The sequence below is a fragment of the Carlito syrichta genome, unplaced genomic scaffold, assembly GCF_000164805.1.
Source record: "Carlito syrichta isolate Samal-C Ts95f unplaced genomic scaffold, Tarsius_syrichta-2.0.1 Scaffold308187, whole genome shotgun sequence".
In the NCBI taxonomy this organism is placed as follows: domain Eukaryota; kingdom Metazoa; phylum Chordata; class Mammalia; order Primates; family Tarsiidae; genus Carlito; species Carlito syrichta.
In genome coordinates, this window is record NW_007252283.1 from 208,497 (window position 1) to 226,499 (window position 18,003).

At 44.4% G+C, this 18,003-nt stretch overlaps 1 protein-coding gene across 1 annotated transcript in view; it reads right to left on the reverse strand.

The window, feature by feature from the left end:
- The window catches only part of MALT1 (MALT1 paracaspase), a 130,972-nt gene that overhangs the window by 71,059 nt on the left and 41,910 nt on the right, over positions 1-18,003 (reverse strand). The window contains exons 6-7 of the mRNA XM_021716123.1: positions 7,949-8,050; positions 17-142 (exon numbers count right to left, since the gene is read on the reverse strand). Of these exons, the coding sequence (XP_021571798.1) occupies positions 17-142; positions 7,949-8,050 (228 nt within the window). The remainder of the gene's footprint in view (positions 1-16; positions 143-7,948; positions 8,051-18,003) is intronic.

Consider the following 18,003-nt stretch of genomic DNA (forward strand, 5'->3'; position numbering starts at 1 on the left):
CGGCCCAAACGTCTACCGGACTTTGAAAAAGGAAGACTATTGCGGTTATTTTCCGAAACGGCTGCAGAAAAGTGAGCTGCGATGCGTGCAAGGCCAGCCACATCTCGGAAAAACTGGTTTTTAGCCGGAATCCTCCGGTTTGCTGCGGAGCAGGCCAAGACCCACAGTCTTCCTTGTCAAAGCTTCTGGGCATCAGAAACCGGTTTCGCGGGAGACGATGTTTCCACGGATGGGGGTCGGAGGATGGCCTGTTTCTCCTCTCGACCGAATGTTGGTGTTTCTGTTGTGTATGATTTCACTCCTGTGGTTCTCTGCTGGGACGTGATGGTGTCGTGGAATGTGACCTTTAGCGTCAGCCCTGGATTTGAGCCTTGATGCGGTCCCTTGGTGGTGCTACCGTAGGCGGGTTCTTTAGCCTCTCAGAGCTTCGATTTCCCCATCTGTAAAAAGGGAAAAGGGACAGTACCTGATAGTGTTATATAACGTCGAGGAGAAGTATGTGGACTGTGTGTGAGTACTCTGAAAAGTGCCACATTAATTTTGGGAACTGCACACTAAACAGTAATTCAGCAGGCTTTTCTCTATCAACCATTCTGTTTATGCAAAGAGAGAAGAGAATTTGAGGGTGGAGGGCTGGCTTCTAAATGCCCCTTAAAAGTTCGTGCAAAGATACAGAGGGCCACTACATAATGATAAAAGGTAAAAAAAAAAAAAAAAAAAAGTTCGTGCATGACTCTCTCTCGCTCTGTCTCATTTACTTTCTAAATAAACTATAGGCTCCAATCTAAAAAAAGAAAGTTCGTGCATGTCTGTAGGCAATATCCTTGGGAGTACTTCCTCATTAGTTGAGAGTGACACAGGTCATGATGAATCCAGACATCTGCAGGAAGCTTGTGGTTTTTATTCTATGGAGCACCATTGATGTAATCGTCACAACACAGATCTGGAAACTGACTCATAGTTTTTTTCCTTTACACAATTTAACTGTAGATGGTACTCCAACTAAACAAATGCCAGAAGCATATATTATTTCATGGCTGGGTAGGTTTTAAAAGACCTAATGTAAGAGAAAACCTGAGAATCCTTGGATCTGTATACAATGGAGGGAAAGGAAGCAGGTTATGGGACTTAAGGGGCATTCATTCTCTCTCATCTCTTATTCCTTGCGCAGCGCCCTTCATGACCTCTCTGACTCAACCGCTGTGTTGGCGCCACTCAGGTCACCCTTAGACACAAGGCTTAGCATATTCCCTGCAGCGCATTCTTGCTGCCACCCCCCTAAGGATTAGGGGAATTTTCTCATTTTGTTTTCAATTTTGCAATAGTAGCTAAGCATCACGCTAGTATTCCACACCCTTCCGTCATGATGAATCATCTAGACCTAAATATCTGATATTGACCATGACAGAGACTATATTTGCTTGTCTAAGTTCATTCATTCATTCCATCATTAACTCACTTGCCTACCTTGGCCAGGTTCTGCGCCAGATACATACCCTTCCAAGGTAGTTTTGTTTTAAGAAAGTTTAGGTCATGACTTTTAACAAATACAGTAATCACGTGTCAAGATTTTGTCATTAATTAACAAGGGAATCCGAAAGGTGTTTCAGCCACTTCAGAGGAGAATCCGAAAGCCAGAGAAATATGTAAACCCATCAAATGAATTTGCTTCGATGTGAAACCGGCTTCTTTCAAGTGGAGGAGGAAATTCAGCTGAACCACCACTTGGCAGAATTTATTTAATTATAAAGAATCGGTTACATTACTATCTATTTTCTACAAGTTCATGCCTATCTCAGAGTTGTGAAATAGCCCAAAGACAATGAAAGCTGAAGACATCATGGACACGTTACTTTTCAGTCTATCAGTTTTTCCTTAGTGTTCTTAGAGCACAATGTTGATTAAATCCAATGTCGGCTTAAGGCAAGGAAAAGAAGTAGTGAGTGCTCTGCTGATAGCAAGAAGGAAGTTTAAAAATTTGGAGGAAAGCCCTTTTGTCCACGTGGAAAGTGGAGATGATACAGCTTGGGAAACAGGGAAGAAAGACTATACCATATATAAAAGCACAGAGCCATAAAACATCACAGCAAGGTTGGAGAACTGAAGCGAGTTCAGGAGAACTGGGGATACAGATGAGAAAGGGACAGAGATCTGGAAGAAAAGGACAGTGAAGACCAGTTTATGTTATGTCATGCTGAGGGACTGAGTTTTGGTTCTGAGGTCTGTGTCTATCTCAGAGTGATCTATGCCCTACTGATGTTATACAAGAAGCTTTTAAGTAGTACATGGATGAATTTATTTAAGTTTTATTTTATTTTGAGTTGAGGTCTCACTCTGTCACCCAGACTGGAGTGCAGGGGCACGATAATGGCCTCCAGCTCCTGGGTTCAAATGATCCTTCCCTTTGGCCTCTCGACTAGCTGGGACTATGGCACACACCACCATGCCCTGCTAATTTTTTTATTTTTTGTGGAGACAAGGTCTCACCATGTGGCCCAGTCTGGTCTCAAACTCCTGGGCTCAAGCAGACCTCCCACCTTGGCCTCCCAAGGTGCTGGGATTATAGGTGTGAGCCCCCGTACCTGGCCATGGGTGATATTTTTGTTCTAATTGTTATATATTCATTTAATACAGAAAAGAAAATGATATGCCAATCAAAATTGCCATTTCACTAGTAGTATTGATTAGCACAATGTCAAATCTACTTGAGTTAAAATGTGATTTTGTTGAAAGAGGTATATTTAAATACCCAAGAGTACAGGTGGTATGTGGGTATGTCAAAACCCCTGAAGCTGGTAAATATTTAAAGTTCGAGAAATCCTGCTTTAAGTAAGCGATGGAGAGGAATTAAAACATTTAAAGCAGGGCAGTGATTTCTCTTTTGGGTTTTCCGAAACTCTCTTGGGCAGCAGTGTCGGGAGAGGATAAGAAGTATTAATATACTATAGATGAGAAAGAAAGGACTCCACCAAGGGCCATGACATTGGGCATGGAAAGAAAGGGACACATTGAATAAATATTTGGGATTATTTTTTACCCATTAGTAGTCGTGTTGGGCTGCGTGTATCACTATGCTTTAGCACGCAGCTCTATGTAAGTGATACTAAGAAGCTAATTTAGATATATCTAACTCTCTTTTTATATCTCTTCCTCTGTGCCTTTCAGAGTGCTTGGAACACAGAATAATCCTTATTAATACCTGTGAATGAATAAATGGTTAAATGATTTAAAAAATCCCTATGCTTTAAAGAATGTTATTTATACTTTCAAATGTATTCTTCATGACTTGTTTGGCTTAGGAGGCGATAAAACAAGAATTTCTGGTGTGTGGAATATTATAAAAGTGCAACAGAGCAGGAAAAGTGGTATTAGGAGATTTAGCCCTGCTGTTAAATAAGTAGCATGAGAAGTGAAGATAAAAAATTATTCCCAAGACAATTGTGTAGCTATATGTCATCAGCAGGTTCTCTGTGGTGCGCTAGGATGAAATAAGGTAGAATTTTTTTTGAGACAGGATCTCGCTCTGTCACCCAAACTGCAGTGCCGTGGCACAATCCTAGCTCACTGTAACCTTGAACCCCTGGGTTCAAGTGATTCTCTTGCCTTGGCTTCCCAAGTAGCTGGGACTACAGGCACACACCATACACCCAGCTTATTTTTTTATGTTTATTTTTGTAGAGGTGAGGGCTCGCTTTGTTGCCTAGGCTGGTCTCGAACTCCTGGGCTCAAACGATCCTCCTGCCTCAGCCTGGCAAAGTGCTGGAATTACAGACCACCGTGACTGGCCAAAAGAAAGCAGAATTTAAATAACTGACCATTCTGAATTAGTGGACCTCTTCAGAAAATGCTTCGTATAGTCAGAGTTTAGAGCTGGATTTTTGAAGGAAGAGATGGATGTGTTCTAAGTGGGGGAAGTGAGAAGGTGCAAAAGGACTTTAACAGATAGTGTCAAGGCCTGGAACACACATTGCCTGAACACTGGGAGGAATGGTTAAGACTGAAAGGCTAGAGACACAAGAACTGCAGTTGCAAGAGCATCCTGCCCTCCGGATCTAGGGCAAAAACTCCTCAAGTTACGTATGACCTGGGAACCACCTGTTCCTTGAAACACATTATGAATATGTTACTTTAAAAGAAGCGTTCTGTGGCCAAATAAACTTGGCAAACACTGTGTTGAAGTTCCTCAGGTTTCTTTCCTGGGAGTCTCAAAGCCTTTAATACACTAAAATATGTTGGGACTTCACCGGTATGTAGTATTTCTCCATACTCACGAGGAGGGACTTCCCCCACAATGGAATTTATTTATAAAAAATTGTGTATTTATTCTGACATGTTTAAACTTCAGTCACCTTCAAAATCTTCTGCGTTGGATGCAACACACCTATTGAGATGCTTTTCCCACTGCTCTAAACAGTTTTTAAACTCATCCGTTTGGATGCCTTTTAGTGCTTCTGACGTTTTTGCTCTCACCTCTTCCACGCTGGCAAAATGTTTCCCTTTGAGGACTTTTTTTCATCTGGGGAAACAAGAGAAAAAGTCGCTCAGAGCAAGATGAGGTCAATAGGGAAGGTGGGCACGAGGGTCAGGCCGTGTTGGGTCAAAAACTGCTGAACACTCAGTTGGTGTGGGCAGGTATGCTTGTAACTTACTCATCATGAAATGGACCAATGTGTTGAAAATAAAAAAAAAATTCACTGAAGCTTTGATCAGCTGTCAGCTTTTTCCAAAGTTCCTTCTGGGAGTTCTGTGTTTTATAAACATGTATACATTTTTTACAGATTTGTATGCACTGAGGTGTGGGATTGAAGAGGTTCTACGGGGAGACTACGTGTATTTCCATCTTTTTTTCTTTTGGACTGGAATCTCACTCTGTCACCCAGGCTCATGGCCATCGCAGCCTTGACCTGCTGGGCTCAGGTGATCCTTCCTTCTCAGTCTTTCAAATAGCTGGACCACAGGCATGTGCCACCACACCCGGCTAATTTTTTGACTTATTGTAGAGACAAGGTCTCACCATGTTGCTCAGGCTGGTCTTGAACCCCTGAGTTTAGGCAATCCTCTCGCTTCCACCTCCCAAAGTGCTGAGATTACAGGTTTGAGCCACTGTGCCTGGTGTATTCCCATCTTTCAGGAGCTCGTCTTTGGCTCCTAGGTTGAATCAGAAGGTATAGGAATGGTCCAATCCAAAGAAAGGATGAAAGAGCATTGCAAAAAAAGTAGTTGGTATCTCAAAGCAGTCAGCACTTGGACAAGAAGGGTATATTATCATGTAGTAAAGTATCCTTGCAGTTAATTCTCAGGTAGATATTTTCGGACCTGATAGAAAAGGATAGTTGGCCGGGCTTGGTGGCTCATGCCTGTCATCCCAGCACTTTGGGAGGCAGAGGCGGGTGGATCGTTTCAGCCTGGGAGTTCAAGACCAGCGTGGGCAACATAGTGAGACCCTGTCTCTACAAAAAAATTAAAAAAACTAGCCAGGTGTGGTGATGCATGCCGTCGCCCCAGCTACTCAGAAAGCTGAGGCAGGAAGATCACGTGAGCCCAGGAGTTTGAGGCTGCAGTGAGCTATGATCACGCTACTGCACTCCAGCCTGGATGATAGAGTTAGATTCTGTCTCTAGAAAAAAAGAAGAAGAAAAGAAAAAGAAAAACAAGGATAGTTTATCAATGTTTTATGAGTGGAAGATATTCACATGAGCAACACATTCTCATGTATACTGGCCATCTCCTTCCTATTCAAGAACACTTAACTGAGCACAGCAAGAATAATACCAGGTATTATGATAGGAAAAGTCTTGGATCAGGTCTGACTTACTATTTGCAAGGCAAATCATTCAGAAACCCTGACACTTCAGTGATCACTGAAGACTCATTTCCACTGAAGATAGGGACTTCAACTGAGGTATGATGTCTAGTGGGCACAATACACTTGGTTGGGATTTTCAATGGGGTCATAACTATGTCAATCCACACAACAGGTTTTTAAATTTGTAACCATAACAAATGCATACAATTTATGAAGAAATTTATACAATAATATTTACCAACTAGCAATCAGTGTACTTTTAGCTTTTAAAAGGCATGCAGGTCATACCTGTGTTCCTCATCCTTGCCTACATGAGTCACACGAGGGAATGGGAGTTTCTCAAAAAATTAAACATATAATTACCATGCAATCCCACAATTCCACTGTCAGGTATATACCCCAAAGAACCCAAAGCAGGAACTGACGCAGATGCATGAACCGATGTTCATAGCAGCACTATTCACAATCGTCAAAAAGCATAAACAAGGCAAATGTCCATCAGCAGATAATAGCTAAACACAATGTCATATAGCCACACCATGGAATAATATCCAGTCATAAAAAGGAATGACATTCTGATCCGTACTACAATATGGATGAACCCAGAAAGCGTTATGCTAAGTGAATAAACAGCTACAAAGGGACAAATATTGTATAATTTATATGAGGTAGCTTGAGTGGCCAAATTCATAGATTCATAGAGATAAGAGAGTAAAACAGCGATTGCCAGAGGAGAAGGGGAAAAGGAAACGAGAAACTATTGTTTAATGGGTCCAGACTTTCTGTTTGGGAAGATGAGAGAGTTCTTGGAATGACTGGTGGTGATGGTTGCATACATTGTGAATGTACTTAATGTCGCTGACTTGTATACTCAAACATAGTTATAAGGCAAATTTTATGTTATATATAGTTGACCACAGTACACACAAATTGTCTGAGGAACCTTAAAAAGATACTGATGCCTGGGTCACAGTCCCCAGAGACTCTGATTTTAGTTAGTCTGGGGCGGGTTGGTTGTTACAGTTCTCCAGATGAGTCTGAAGTGAGCCAGGCTTGACAAGGAAGGCATCAGCTCCAGGGAAGTGGGCCCAGCCTTGACTGCACATTAGAATCATTTAGGGATTTAAAGAACATGCCAAGTCTGGGTCTTACGTCCACGATTCTTACTTAGTTGGCTTGGGGGTGCTGCCAGGTCATTGAGATTTCTTTTCTTGTTTGAGTTGGAGTCCCGCTCTGTCACCCAGGCTTGAGTGCAGTGGCACACTCACAGCCACCGCAGCCTAGACCTGCTGGGCTCCGGCGATCCTTCCGCCTCAGCCTTCCAAGTAGCTGGAACTACAGGCATGTGCCACCATGCCCAGCTATTTTTTTTTTTAACTGATTGTAGAGATGAGGTCTCGCCAAGTTGCCCGGGCTGGTCTCGAACCCGCAATCCACTTGTCTCTGTCTCCCAAAATGCGGGGATGACAGGCTAAGCCACTGAGCCTGGCTGAGACTTCTTTTAATTTCTCAGTTGATTCTAGTCTGTAGTCAAGATTTGGGACCGTGCTCTCAAGGGAACTCAGGAGCAAGTACTTAATGTATGTTGTTGGTGAAATCGGCACGTGGTGGGGGAGGACCTCTGGTCCATATTCTCGTGGTTCTTTCTTTTCCTCTTCATATCGATCTGTCTGTTTATTTATCTATCTGCAGAGAGAGGGAGAGAGGGAGGAGAGTGTCACAATATTCAAAATAAGAGAAGCAAAGGAGACCAGTAGAGGGCTCGGGAGGAAGGAAGTAAAGATCAATCTGTTAGGTTCACTCTTTTTTTTTTTTTTGAATCAGGATCTCACTCTGTTGCACAGGCCTGGGGGGCAGTGGCATAATCATGGCTCACCGCAGCCTCGACCTCCTGGGCTCGGGTGATCCTTCAGCCTCAGCCTCCTGAGTAGCCGGGGCTACAGGTGCGTGCCACCACACCTAGCTAATTTTTTTTTTTATTTTTGTGGAAATGAGGTCTTGCTATGTTGCCCAGGCTGGTCTTGAACTCTTAGGCTGAAACAATCCTTCCGCCTCGGCCTCCCAAGGTTCTGGAATTATAGGCCTGAACCACCATGCCTGGCCCTCTTAGGCTCGCTCTTAAAGGAAAAAGACAACTCCTACCAGCTTCTAATATGGGCACTGCTCCCCCACTATCCCACTCTTCCCGAACCCCATTTGAATTCCTCTCCTTGCCCAGCAAGGACTCAGAGCTGACCTGTCCAGCTAGAGTTCCAAAGAGTCAGAGTTGTTGAGAGTGTCCCAATCAAGGAACCATAGAGGAGGTGGATGAGAAATGAGCAGGTTTACCTTGAAAACCCTGATTGATCCTCACTGACTTCAGCTGGTCTCTTCTCTACCTTGGTATTTGTGTGTCTGTCCTTCAGAATGGTTGCTTGCTCAGCCAGCTTACTAGATTGCATTGCACGTCTACTGTACTGTTTGCAAAAGTCCCACTTTGGCCCTAGGTTCTTGGAATCAAGGCCAACTAGACGAGGGGTGGGCTGGGGATTTTGACATACAACTGTAAGGCAATGTGGGATCATGGTGACCCCTAGAAGATGAAATATATGGAGAGAGCTGATGAGGCCAGCTCTACTCTGGGCTTTGCGGGAAAGCAGTGGTTCATCATCTGTCTATCCCATTCCATCAAGGTAGAAGCCCATGATAAGGTTTTCAGCTGGTGACTCACTCAGTGGTAAAGAGGGCACATTTTGCTGCAGTGTACCCTGTGTCATGTGCCTCTCTTCCATATTTAGATCCCTGGGGAACCAAGCAGACATTGGAAAGAAGTTTCGGGATTCTGGGTCCTGGCTACTCATACAGACACAACTGAAAAGGGACGTAAAATAGAAAGCAGAGTCCATGTTTTCTAAGAGTCTATGACCTAACTGAGGAGATAAATTATACAAACACAAAAAGGTGACAATGCGACGGCACCATGGCTCATGTGTAGCCCCAGCACTTTGGGAGGCTGAGGTGGGAGGATTGCTTGAGCCCAGGAGATCAGCCCGGGTAACATAGCAAAACCTCATCTCTACAAAAAATTAAAAAATTAGCCGGCCGTGGTGGCACGTGCCTGTAGTCCCAGGTACTCAGGATGCTGAGGCTGAAGGATTGCCTGAGCCCAGGAGGTCGAGACTGCCGTGAACCATTGGGATTGTGGCATTACACTCCAGCCTGGGTACAGAGTGAGGCCCCAACTAAAAAAAAAAAAAAAAAAAAAAATGACAAAGCAAGGTTTTGGACTTTACAATTTCTGTATTGTTGGTGTGTGTAGTTCAATAGTTTTCCAGACACTTTTATCCAAGGGCCTAAGGATGGGTCAGGAAAAAAGGGAAACTTCTGGGACGAGACATGGTGGATACAGAGAGCTAGAAGACTCTGACCTACATATTATTCCTGCCTTGTAATGGTGAGATTTATTATTTTTTTAAAAAAGTGACAACTACGATCCTTCCTGGTGAAAGACTACATTGCCCTTGGCAGGTGTGCACACTCAGGTAGAAAGACAGTTAAACACTCTGTCCCTAGCCTCCAAGGATGACCTGTCCTAAGCCTTCTGGGGTTCCTGATACAGTTGAGTAGACCTGACAAAGCATTATTTGCCAATAATTGATTCAAAGCTCCCCATCACTGGGTTGTCCCTTCAGAGTGTAGGAGTTCCTTGGCGTAGTACCTGTGGACACGTTTGGTGGCTCAAGCAGGGGTGTGCCCTGAATGCTTTCTGAAGTTGTTTTAAATCCTGAGGCTCGGAGTGGTAAGGGACTTTGGAGAAGGGAGAAACTAAAGAAAGTTATGGCTGGCCGCGGTGGCTCAAGCCTGTAATCCCAGTACTTTGGGAGGCCGAAGTGAGAGGATTGCCTGAGTCCATGGGTTCGAGACCAGCCTGGAAAACTTGACAAGATCTTATCTCTACAATAAATCAAAAAATTAGTTGAATATCATAGCGCACACCTGTAGTTCCAGCTACTTGGAAGGCTGAGGTGGAAGGATTGCCTAAGCCCAGCAAGTCGAGGCTGTGGTGGCCGTGATCACGCCACTGCACTCCAGCCTGGGTGATGAAGTGAGACTCCAATTCAAAAAAAGAAAGAAAGTTTCAGTGGCTGAAGAAGTCCTAAGGAAAAATGAGACACTAACTTGTACCCTGAATGCTGGGCAGGGTTGGAAAAGTATTAGCTCCTTGAGACAGAGAACATATGATCAGACTAACCCGTGGACAGGTATTACAGATCAAAGATGCACTGGGGACAGCGATCACAGTGCCTGCAGCGTGGTGGAATACTTATGAAGCAAATAACATGAAAATAAGATTTATTTGTGTAGGAAAGAGGGGCGACATTTAAATAACTGGCAGTTGAAATTGTAACATATTATTTATATGTCCAACATTAGATGTTGAGAATAAACACAGCTATTTCAGAAGGATGGACACAGTATTAAATTCAAAAGCAAGATTTATTTGTTTGGGGAAAGGGAAGAGGAAGGTACACGTTTCGTTAATTCAACAGTTTGAATCATACCTAAGATATTTTTATGTTAGTAATATGCTAATTCTTATGTGATAATTATTAATTAAATTTGTTCTGCAAAGCCACATCAGTGACAGCTTTGCTTAGAAATGTTCTTGTGGGCTGGGCTCAGTGGCTCAGCCTGTAATCCCGCGCCTTTGGGAGGCTGAGGTGAGTGGATTGCGTGAGTCCACAGGTTCGAGACCAGCCTGGGCAGCGAGACCTCATCTCTACAATAAATCAAAAAATCAGCCAGGCATGGTAGCGCGTGCCTGTGATTCCAGCTACTTGGAAGACTGAGGCAGAAGGATCGCCGAGCCCAGCAGGTTGAGGCTGCAGTGGCCGGGAGCGGCCACTGCACTCCAGTCTGGGCGACACAGTGAGACACCAACTCAAAAAAAAAAAAAAAAGAAATGTTTTTGTGGAGGTTAGTTGAAATTATGAGTAAAAGGGCATTTATTTAGAATATCCTGTAATTCAAGCTTTTCACTAAGTGACTTAATGGATTTTATTTAATGAGGTCTTGCTACATATAAATCAGAGCTCTGAAGCTCTTGGAAAGTTTTTATGGTATCATAGTAAAGTAAGTAGTTGATGATTATTTAATGATAATGTGGCTAACTTGACACACACGCATGTTCAGTCATCTGTCTAACACTATCAGCCTGGGATGTCAGTCCTAAAGAACACCCCAGCCACCCTTGTCCAAGACTTTCAATGTCAAACCAGAGCCTTGTAGCCTGGAGAGAGTTTCTCTGTCTCTTCCTAGACCTCGACCACAGGCATTCTCAACATAAGTTTCTGGACCATCAGCATCAGCATCTTGGAGGGCTTTTTAAAAATGCAGATTCTCAGGCCCTGCCCCCCGGGTGATTCTGATCCACACTAGTGTTGGAGAATGGCCCCCCTACACTATAGCTTTAAAATATCTTGGGTCAGTAACTTCTCTTAGATCACTGTCAGCCACGTAGAGAAATACTTCCTGTTTTATGTCTAAATTTATCTTCCTAAAGCTTTGATGCGGGGAGAACACAATCTTCACAAGCGTAGTTACTGCGCTCACATTCGCTTATGGGTGACAGGCCAGGGTGGATCTCAGCAGAAGGGGAACCGAGCCTCAGAGGACAGAGACAGAGCTGGCAGTAGGCAGGGGCACAGAGAAACAGGCCCGATCTTAGCCGTTATTTCATAATTTGATCATGTACGTCCCTTTCCAAAATGAACAGCTTAGTCTGTTTTGGGACCTGGGCTTTTAAGACTTAACAGCTATTTTTAAAAAAAGTATTAACAGTGTGATTTATTTTAACACTGTATGCTGCATTAACATACAAAGAGTTTATATAATTTTTTTTTTGAGTTGGAGTCTCACTTGGTCGCCTAGACTGGAGTGCAGTGGCCGCTCCAGGCCACCGCAGCCTCGCCTGCTGGGCTCCGGCGATCCTTCCGCCTCAGCCTTTTGAGTAGCTGGAATTATAGGCATGCGCTACCACGCCTGGCTGATTTTTTTATTTATTGTAGAGATGAGGTCTCGCTGCCCAGGCAGGTCTTGAACCCGCGGGCTCAGGCAATCCACTCACCTTAGCCTCCCAAAGGTGTGGGATTACAGGCTGAGCCACTGAGCCCGGCTGAATTTATATAATGTTAAAGGTAACTCTTCTGGTATAAGAGAGCAGGCTGTGGTTCAAGGACCTGAGGCAGGTTTTCTCCAGCCCAGCAGCGAAGGGAACCCTTGGCTCGGCCTGTAATCCCTCGCCTTGGGAGACCGAGGTGAGTGGATTGCCTGAGGCTGCGGGTTCGAGACCCGCCTGGGCAGTGAGACCTCATCTCTACAATAAATAAAAAATCAGCTGGGCGTGGTAGCGCATGCCTGTAATTCCGGCTACTCGGAAGGCTGAGGCGGAAGGATCGCCGGAGCCCAGCAGGTCGAGGCTGCGGTGGCCGGGAGCGGCCACTGCACTCCAGTCTGGGGACAGAGTGAGACTCCAACTCAAAAAATAAATAAATAAGACTTAGCAGCGAGCCAAAGGGGTACAAGGGAGAGGCAGGCGATGGAGACGACAGGGGTCATGTACATTGGCCAATGTTCCAGAAATTGTCTGCAAAAAGCAAGATAGAATAGAGGAGGGCTCAGTGGTCCAGGGTTGACCAGGAAAAAATGGCCCCCGTGCCTGGCTGTGATGTAGGGCAGGGTCTTACTGCTCTCCACTCACCCCTGCCAACCCAGTGTTGGCTAAGAAATCAGAGATCAGGATGCCCCAGAGGTGAGGGCAGACAGGAGTGTGTAGGTGGCCCGAATGAGCTGCCGATGAGCACTGTCTGGGATCGGTTCCCGAGGGAGGAAGGACTGTGCAGTGGGTGGTGGCTGCTGTTTTGTCTGCCTGGAGTAGTACTCTGTGCTCAAAATTCGGCTTCTCACAGTGTGATCTAACGGTATCCCCTAGTTTCTTACCAATCTGCGTCTTTAACTTGGTGATTGGCCAGAGTGAGGCATGTTCCCCAAGGTCAACCGGTCCTGGGATTTCAGATCTTTTACCGGATGGAGGGTCTCAGGCTTGCTCAGGTGGTAATCTCAACAGGTGTGAGTCTGAGCTGTTTGGTGACCGTGTCCGCATAGGCTGTGTGGAAGAAGCCAGTCTGTGGTGACAGAGACAGACGAGTACATCGAGAGAAGTGGAAATGAGAGACAGAGAAGGGGTGGTGGCGTTCCAACATCTAGCATGGTCATCCCTGAGGCTCAGTTCATACCCACCCTTCCTGCAGTTCAATTGGGTGAGCGGACAGATTTCCCTTTTCTACCTAAGCCAATTTTTCCCGCTAGGTGCCATGTCTAACTTCCCTGGCAAAGCACCCAGCAGGATATTAGTGTTTTTTGTTTTTGAGTCAGGGTCTCACTCTGTTGCCCAAGCTGGAGTACAGTGGCACAATCGTGGCTCACCACAGCTTTGGGCTCAGAGGGTCCTTCCACCTCAGCCTCCCAGGTAGCTGGGACTACAGGCGCATACCACAAAACCCAGCTAATTTTAATTATTTTTATGTCGAGATGAGGTTTTGCTATGTTGCCTAGGCTGGACTTGAACTCTTGGGCTCAAGCAGTCCTCCCGCCTTGGCCTCCTAAAGTGCTGGAATTATAGGCGTGAGCCACTGCACCCAGCCTTGTTTTGTTTTTAGAAGTAATAATAAACAATCATCCCATATTATTTTTTTCATTGTGGTGAAATATACACAACGTGACATTGATCATTTTTTTTCTTTTGAGTTGGAGTCTCACTCCGTCGCCCAGACTAGAGTGCAATGGCACACTCCCGGTCACTGCTGCCTCGGCCTGCTGGGCTCCAGCGATCCTTCCGTCTCTGCCTTCCGAGTAGCTGGAAGGCATGTGCTACTACGCCCAGCTAATTTTTGATTTAGTGTAGAGATGAAGTCTCACCAAATTGCCCAGGTGGGTCTCGAACTCACAGGCTCAGGCAGTCCATTCACCTTGGCCTCCCAAAGCGCTGGGATTATAGGCTGAGCCGACATTGATCATTTTAACAACCATTGTTTTTTTTGTTTTTTTTTTTTGAGTTGGAGTCTTACTCTGTTGCCCAGACTGGAATACAGTGGCACACTCCCGGCCACCGCAGCCTCGACCTGCTGGGCTCCAGCAATCCTTCCGCCTCAGCCTTCCAAGTAGCTGGAACTACAGGCACACACTAACATGCCCGGCTAATTTTTTGATTTATTGTAGAGATGAGGTCTCACCAAGTTGCCCAGGCGGGTCTCGAACCCGTGGGCTCAGGCAATCCACTCACCTCAGCCTCCCAAAGCGCCAGATTACAGGCTGAGCCACTGAGCTTGGCTTAACCATCACTGTTAAGTGAATAATCCAGTGGCGTTAAGTGCATTCACATTGTTGTGCAACCATCACCACTATCCATCTTCAGAACTTTCTCACCTTCCCAAACGACAACTCTATATCCCTTAAACAGTGACTCCCCAGCCCAGGCAACCACCAGCAGGGTTTCTAGCCAAGAGTCCAGTGGTGGTTTTATTTGCATTCCAATGCTTCCCTGAGGACAACTCTTCAGGCCTTTGAGGCACTGGGCAGAAAACTTTAGGAGAGAGACAGGATTCCTCCATTCATTCCCAAGGCTACGCTTTTCCAGTTGAAATTCACCAACTACTTTTCTATCCCACCTCAGTAGTGTGAGTAACCAGATGTTGAACAAAAACAGTACTTGAAGGGTCTAATTATCATTCTGTTTTATTTTAAATTTCCACTGTTGTTTCAAACGTATTCTGTGAAATTTGTGTCTGTCCCACTCTGGATGAAATTTAGGGCAATATGACTTTTCTGTTTATTTATATGTAATAAAAGACCCTACAGTTAGTAATTAAAATGTCCAAGCCTGGGTCATCATCACAGCATCAAATCTAAGAGTCTGTTCCTCCTCCCTACAGCTCAGGTGAGCTGCCTGCAGTAAGGAAGGGGTTAGGCAGGCTCTTTTTTTTCTTATTCCTCCTCATACTTTTACCTTTCCCCTGCAACTTGCCAAGTTCCCCTGCAACTTGTGTGATTTCTGACCCTACAGGCATAAACTACAGAGAGGGAGAATTGGTGAGGGGGACCAGGAATGCTTATCTAGCTGGTACTGTCACACTGAGCTAATAGCGGGCTTTTGAAATCTGACAGGTGTTCAGGGTACTTTGGCGACACATCCATAGACTCTTCTTCACAGACCTGACCCTTGCTTGTCACTGAGGATTTCTCATCCATAATATCCCTGGCCAGGGCAAGTGCAACTTGATTCTGGGTGGCTATTTCCTCCTTCTTCAGCCCTTGGTGACTCCATATTTCTTGCATGTGACTTCACTGTACTAAGGTTTTGCTGCTTCTCCAAGTAACTCCTCTGGGCAAGGTCTAAGTTGATCCTTGGGGCACTCTCTTGTATGAGGCCCCTGAAGGGATAAACAGCCCCCACAATGGTATGAACATTACTGTTTAAAGAAAACAGATGAACAGTCAGCAGCCACCAAAACATTCAACGTAAGCCAAGGCTCCAGAAAATACAGCTGGCATTGACCATCCTCTGAGGGAGTTTCTTGTTTGGGAGAAGACTGACCTTCAGCACAAGCAAGTTTAAATTCTCCTTTCCATGAGCATAAAAAAGCCCAGTAGAACCCTCTATGCTTTCCCATTGAGGCCCTCTCCTCCTGCTTTTGTTAGGTTGGTATATAAACCTTCACCTCTGACTATTCGGCAAGTTACTCATTACTTCTGCAAACCTGTGAATAAACCTTGTCTTTTCTCCTGTTAACCTACCTAGTGTTAATTAATTCACAGACCCCTGACCACTGGACCTAAGTCAGTAGGGAAATTTTTTCCTCCCTCCCCCTTATCTTGCCTAGAGTTAAACTCTCAATCACTGCTTATCCCATCTGATGCTAAAGTCCAGGTCACCTAAGACAGCTGCCTCTGCTCACTGCCCTTGGAGCAAGACCCAGACAAGTTATTTCTTGAGCTTTACAATTGTCAGGCAGCAGTCAGATGTGAGTGTGGGGTGTCCCCAATCAACAGAGGGCAAATATCAAGTCATCCCAAGTCATCCTGAGTATCCTGGAGCAGACATCAAGTTTAGTTTTCCTGAACTTGAGGCAAGAAGCAGGCATGACATTCCCTCCACCTCCCTTACCCCTCCAAGGCTGCAGGAAGCTCTGAGCATCCTTTAGTTCTCTCAAAAATCTTTTTCTTATCTCCAACACTTGATCATTTATTCCCTTGTTGAAGGGTTTGTAAATCCTGCATTTAAGTGTCCTTGTGCCTCTTTAAAATGTGGTCTATCTCAGGGACCTCTGGGGCATTTTCATTTTAACATCCTGTTACATTTATCCTTCCTTAACTCAGCATTTTCCCAAGTTCATTGGTGTTCACAAACTTGCACATTTTAAAGTACACACATTTTTATTGTATAAAACAATACCTCTTGGAAGGAACTTCCTCCCCTGAGAAGCATTTCCCTTTATTCCTACCCTTCATTTCCCATCATAAAGGCAACACCTTTGTCCATTTTTTCGTTCTTTAATCCTATGATGACTCTGTGTTTACAAAAATTTGCTTTTTGTGTGGAGCTTGGTCAAAGAATTTTATCACTATAAATAATTAATATTTGCTAATTTGTACAGCATTAATGAATTATGCCTTCTTTTTTCTGGATACCATGCTCCTGTTCATTCTATGGACTGTTTGTTCATACATTTATGTACTCTTATATTTTATGACCAATACCACTAAGGGTGTCAGTTGGAACAATTGTTTTTGTTTGTTTTACATGGGAGTGGAATTGATGGCTTGACAACTTCCTAGCTCAGTGCTCATTTGTAGCAACAGATTGACCGGTAGTGACTCAGTTTTTTCCCTTCTTTTTTTTTTTTTTTTATTGGTTTATTTTTTGAGTAGGAGTCTCACTCTGTTGCCCAAGCAGGAATACAGTGGTACAATCACGGCTCAAGGCAACCTCAACCTCCTGGCTTTCGGCGACCTTTCCACCTCAGCCTCTTGAGTAGCTGGAACTATGGTCGTGTACCTACACACCTGGCTAATTTTTTTTGAGAGATGAAGCCTCACTATGCTACCCAGGCTGGTCTCAAACTTCTGGCTTCAAACAATCCTCCCTCCCCAACCTTCCAAAGTCCTGGGATTGCAAATATGAGCCACCATGCCCTGTCAGATAGTAACTCAGTTTCATCTTTAGCTGTCTCCCAAGTTCTTCTATGAATACTGCCAAATTCTGGTGACCTAATATTCAGGTGGTTGGACAATGAGTTTTAAATGACTTCTGTTTAACTGAATGCTTCAAATCTATTTGTTTCAAAAGATGTTTGGGAATAAGATTATCCGTAAAATATAAAGCAAACACTAAAGCAAAGAAAGTTTACATGTTCCCATCCCATTGTTCTGAACGCACACCAGCACTGCATTTTTCTAGTAGAGAACGAAATAACATGGACACTAAGCTTTGACTGTAAACTTCTGGTTTCACCCTGTTATGTTTCCTCCCTTTGTGGTTAGCCACTTGGGAGGGGATTTCCGGAGATGCAGGCTCTACAGTTTGTTTTCCAAAATATTTTGCGTCGTTTTAGGTGAGAGGGTATATTGCCTGCTCTGTGATACCTAGGTCTCAGAGAGCTCATATGATTTATAAACATAGTCACATGATTATAATTTGTCCTGGTGGTGAGAAGAAGCATCTCCTAAGATCCATTCTTTCATAAGAAAAGAAAAACTTTTTTAAAAAATTATTTTTTATTGTATTAAGGTATACACAACGGGTTGGGCATGGTGGCTCAGGTTGTAAACCCAGCACTTTGGGAGACCGAGGTGAGAGGATTGCCTGAACCCGGGGGTTCTAGACTAGCCTAAGCAATTTGGTGAGATCTCGTCTCTACAATAAATTATAAAAAAACGAGCTGGGCTTGGTGGTATGTATCTGTAGTTCTAGCTATTTGGAAGGCTGAGGCGGAAGGATCATCTAAGCCTCGAAGGTCGAGGCTGCGGTGGCTGTGAGCGTACCACTGCACTCCAGCCTGGGTGACAAGAGTGAGACTCCCAACTCGAAAAGAAAAAAAAAAGATATACACAACATAAAATTTACCATTGAAGCCTTTTTTTTTTTTTTTTTTTTTTTTTTG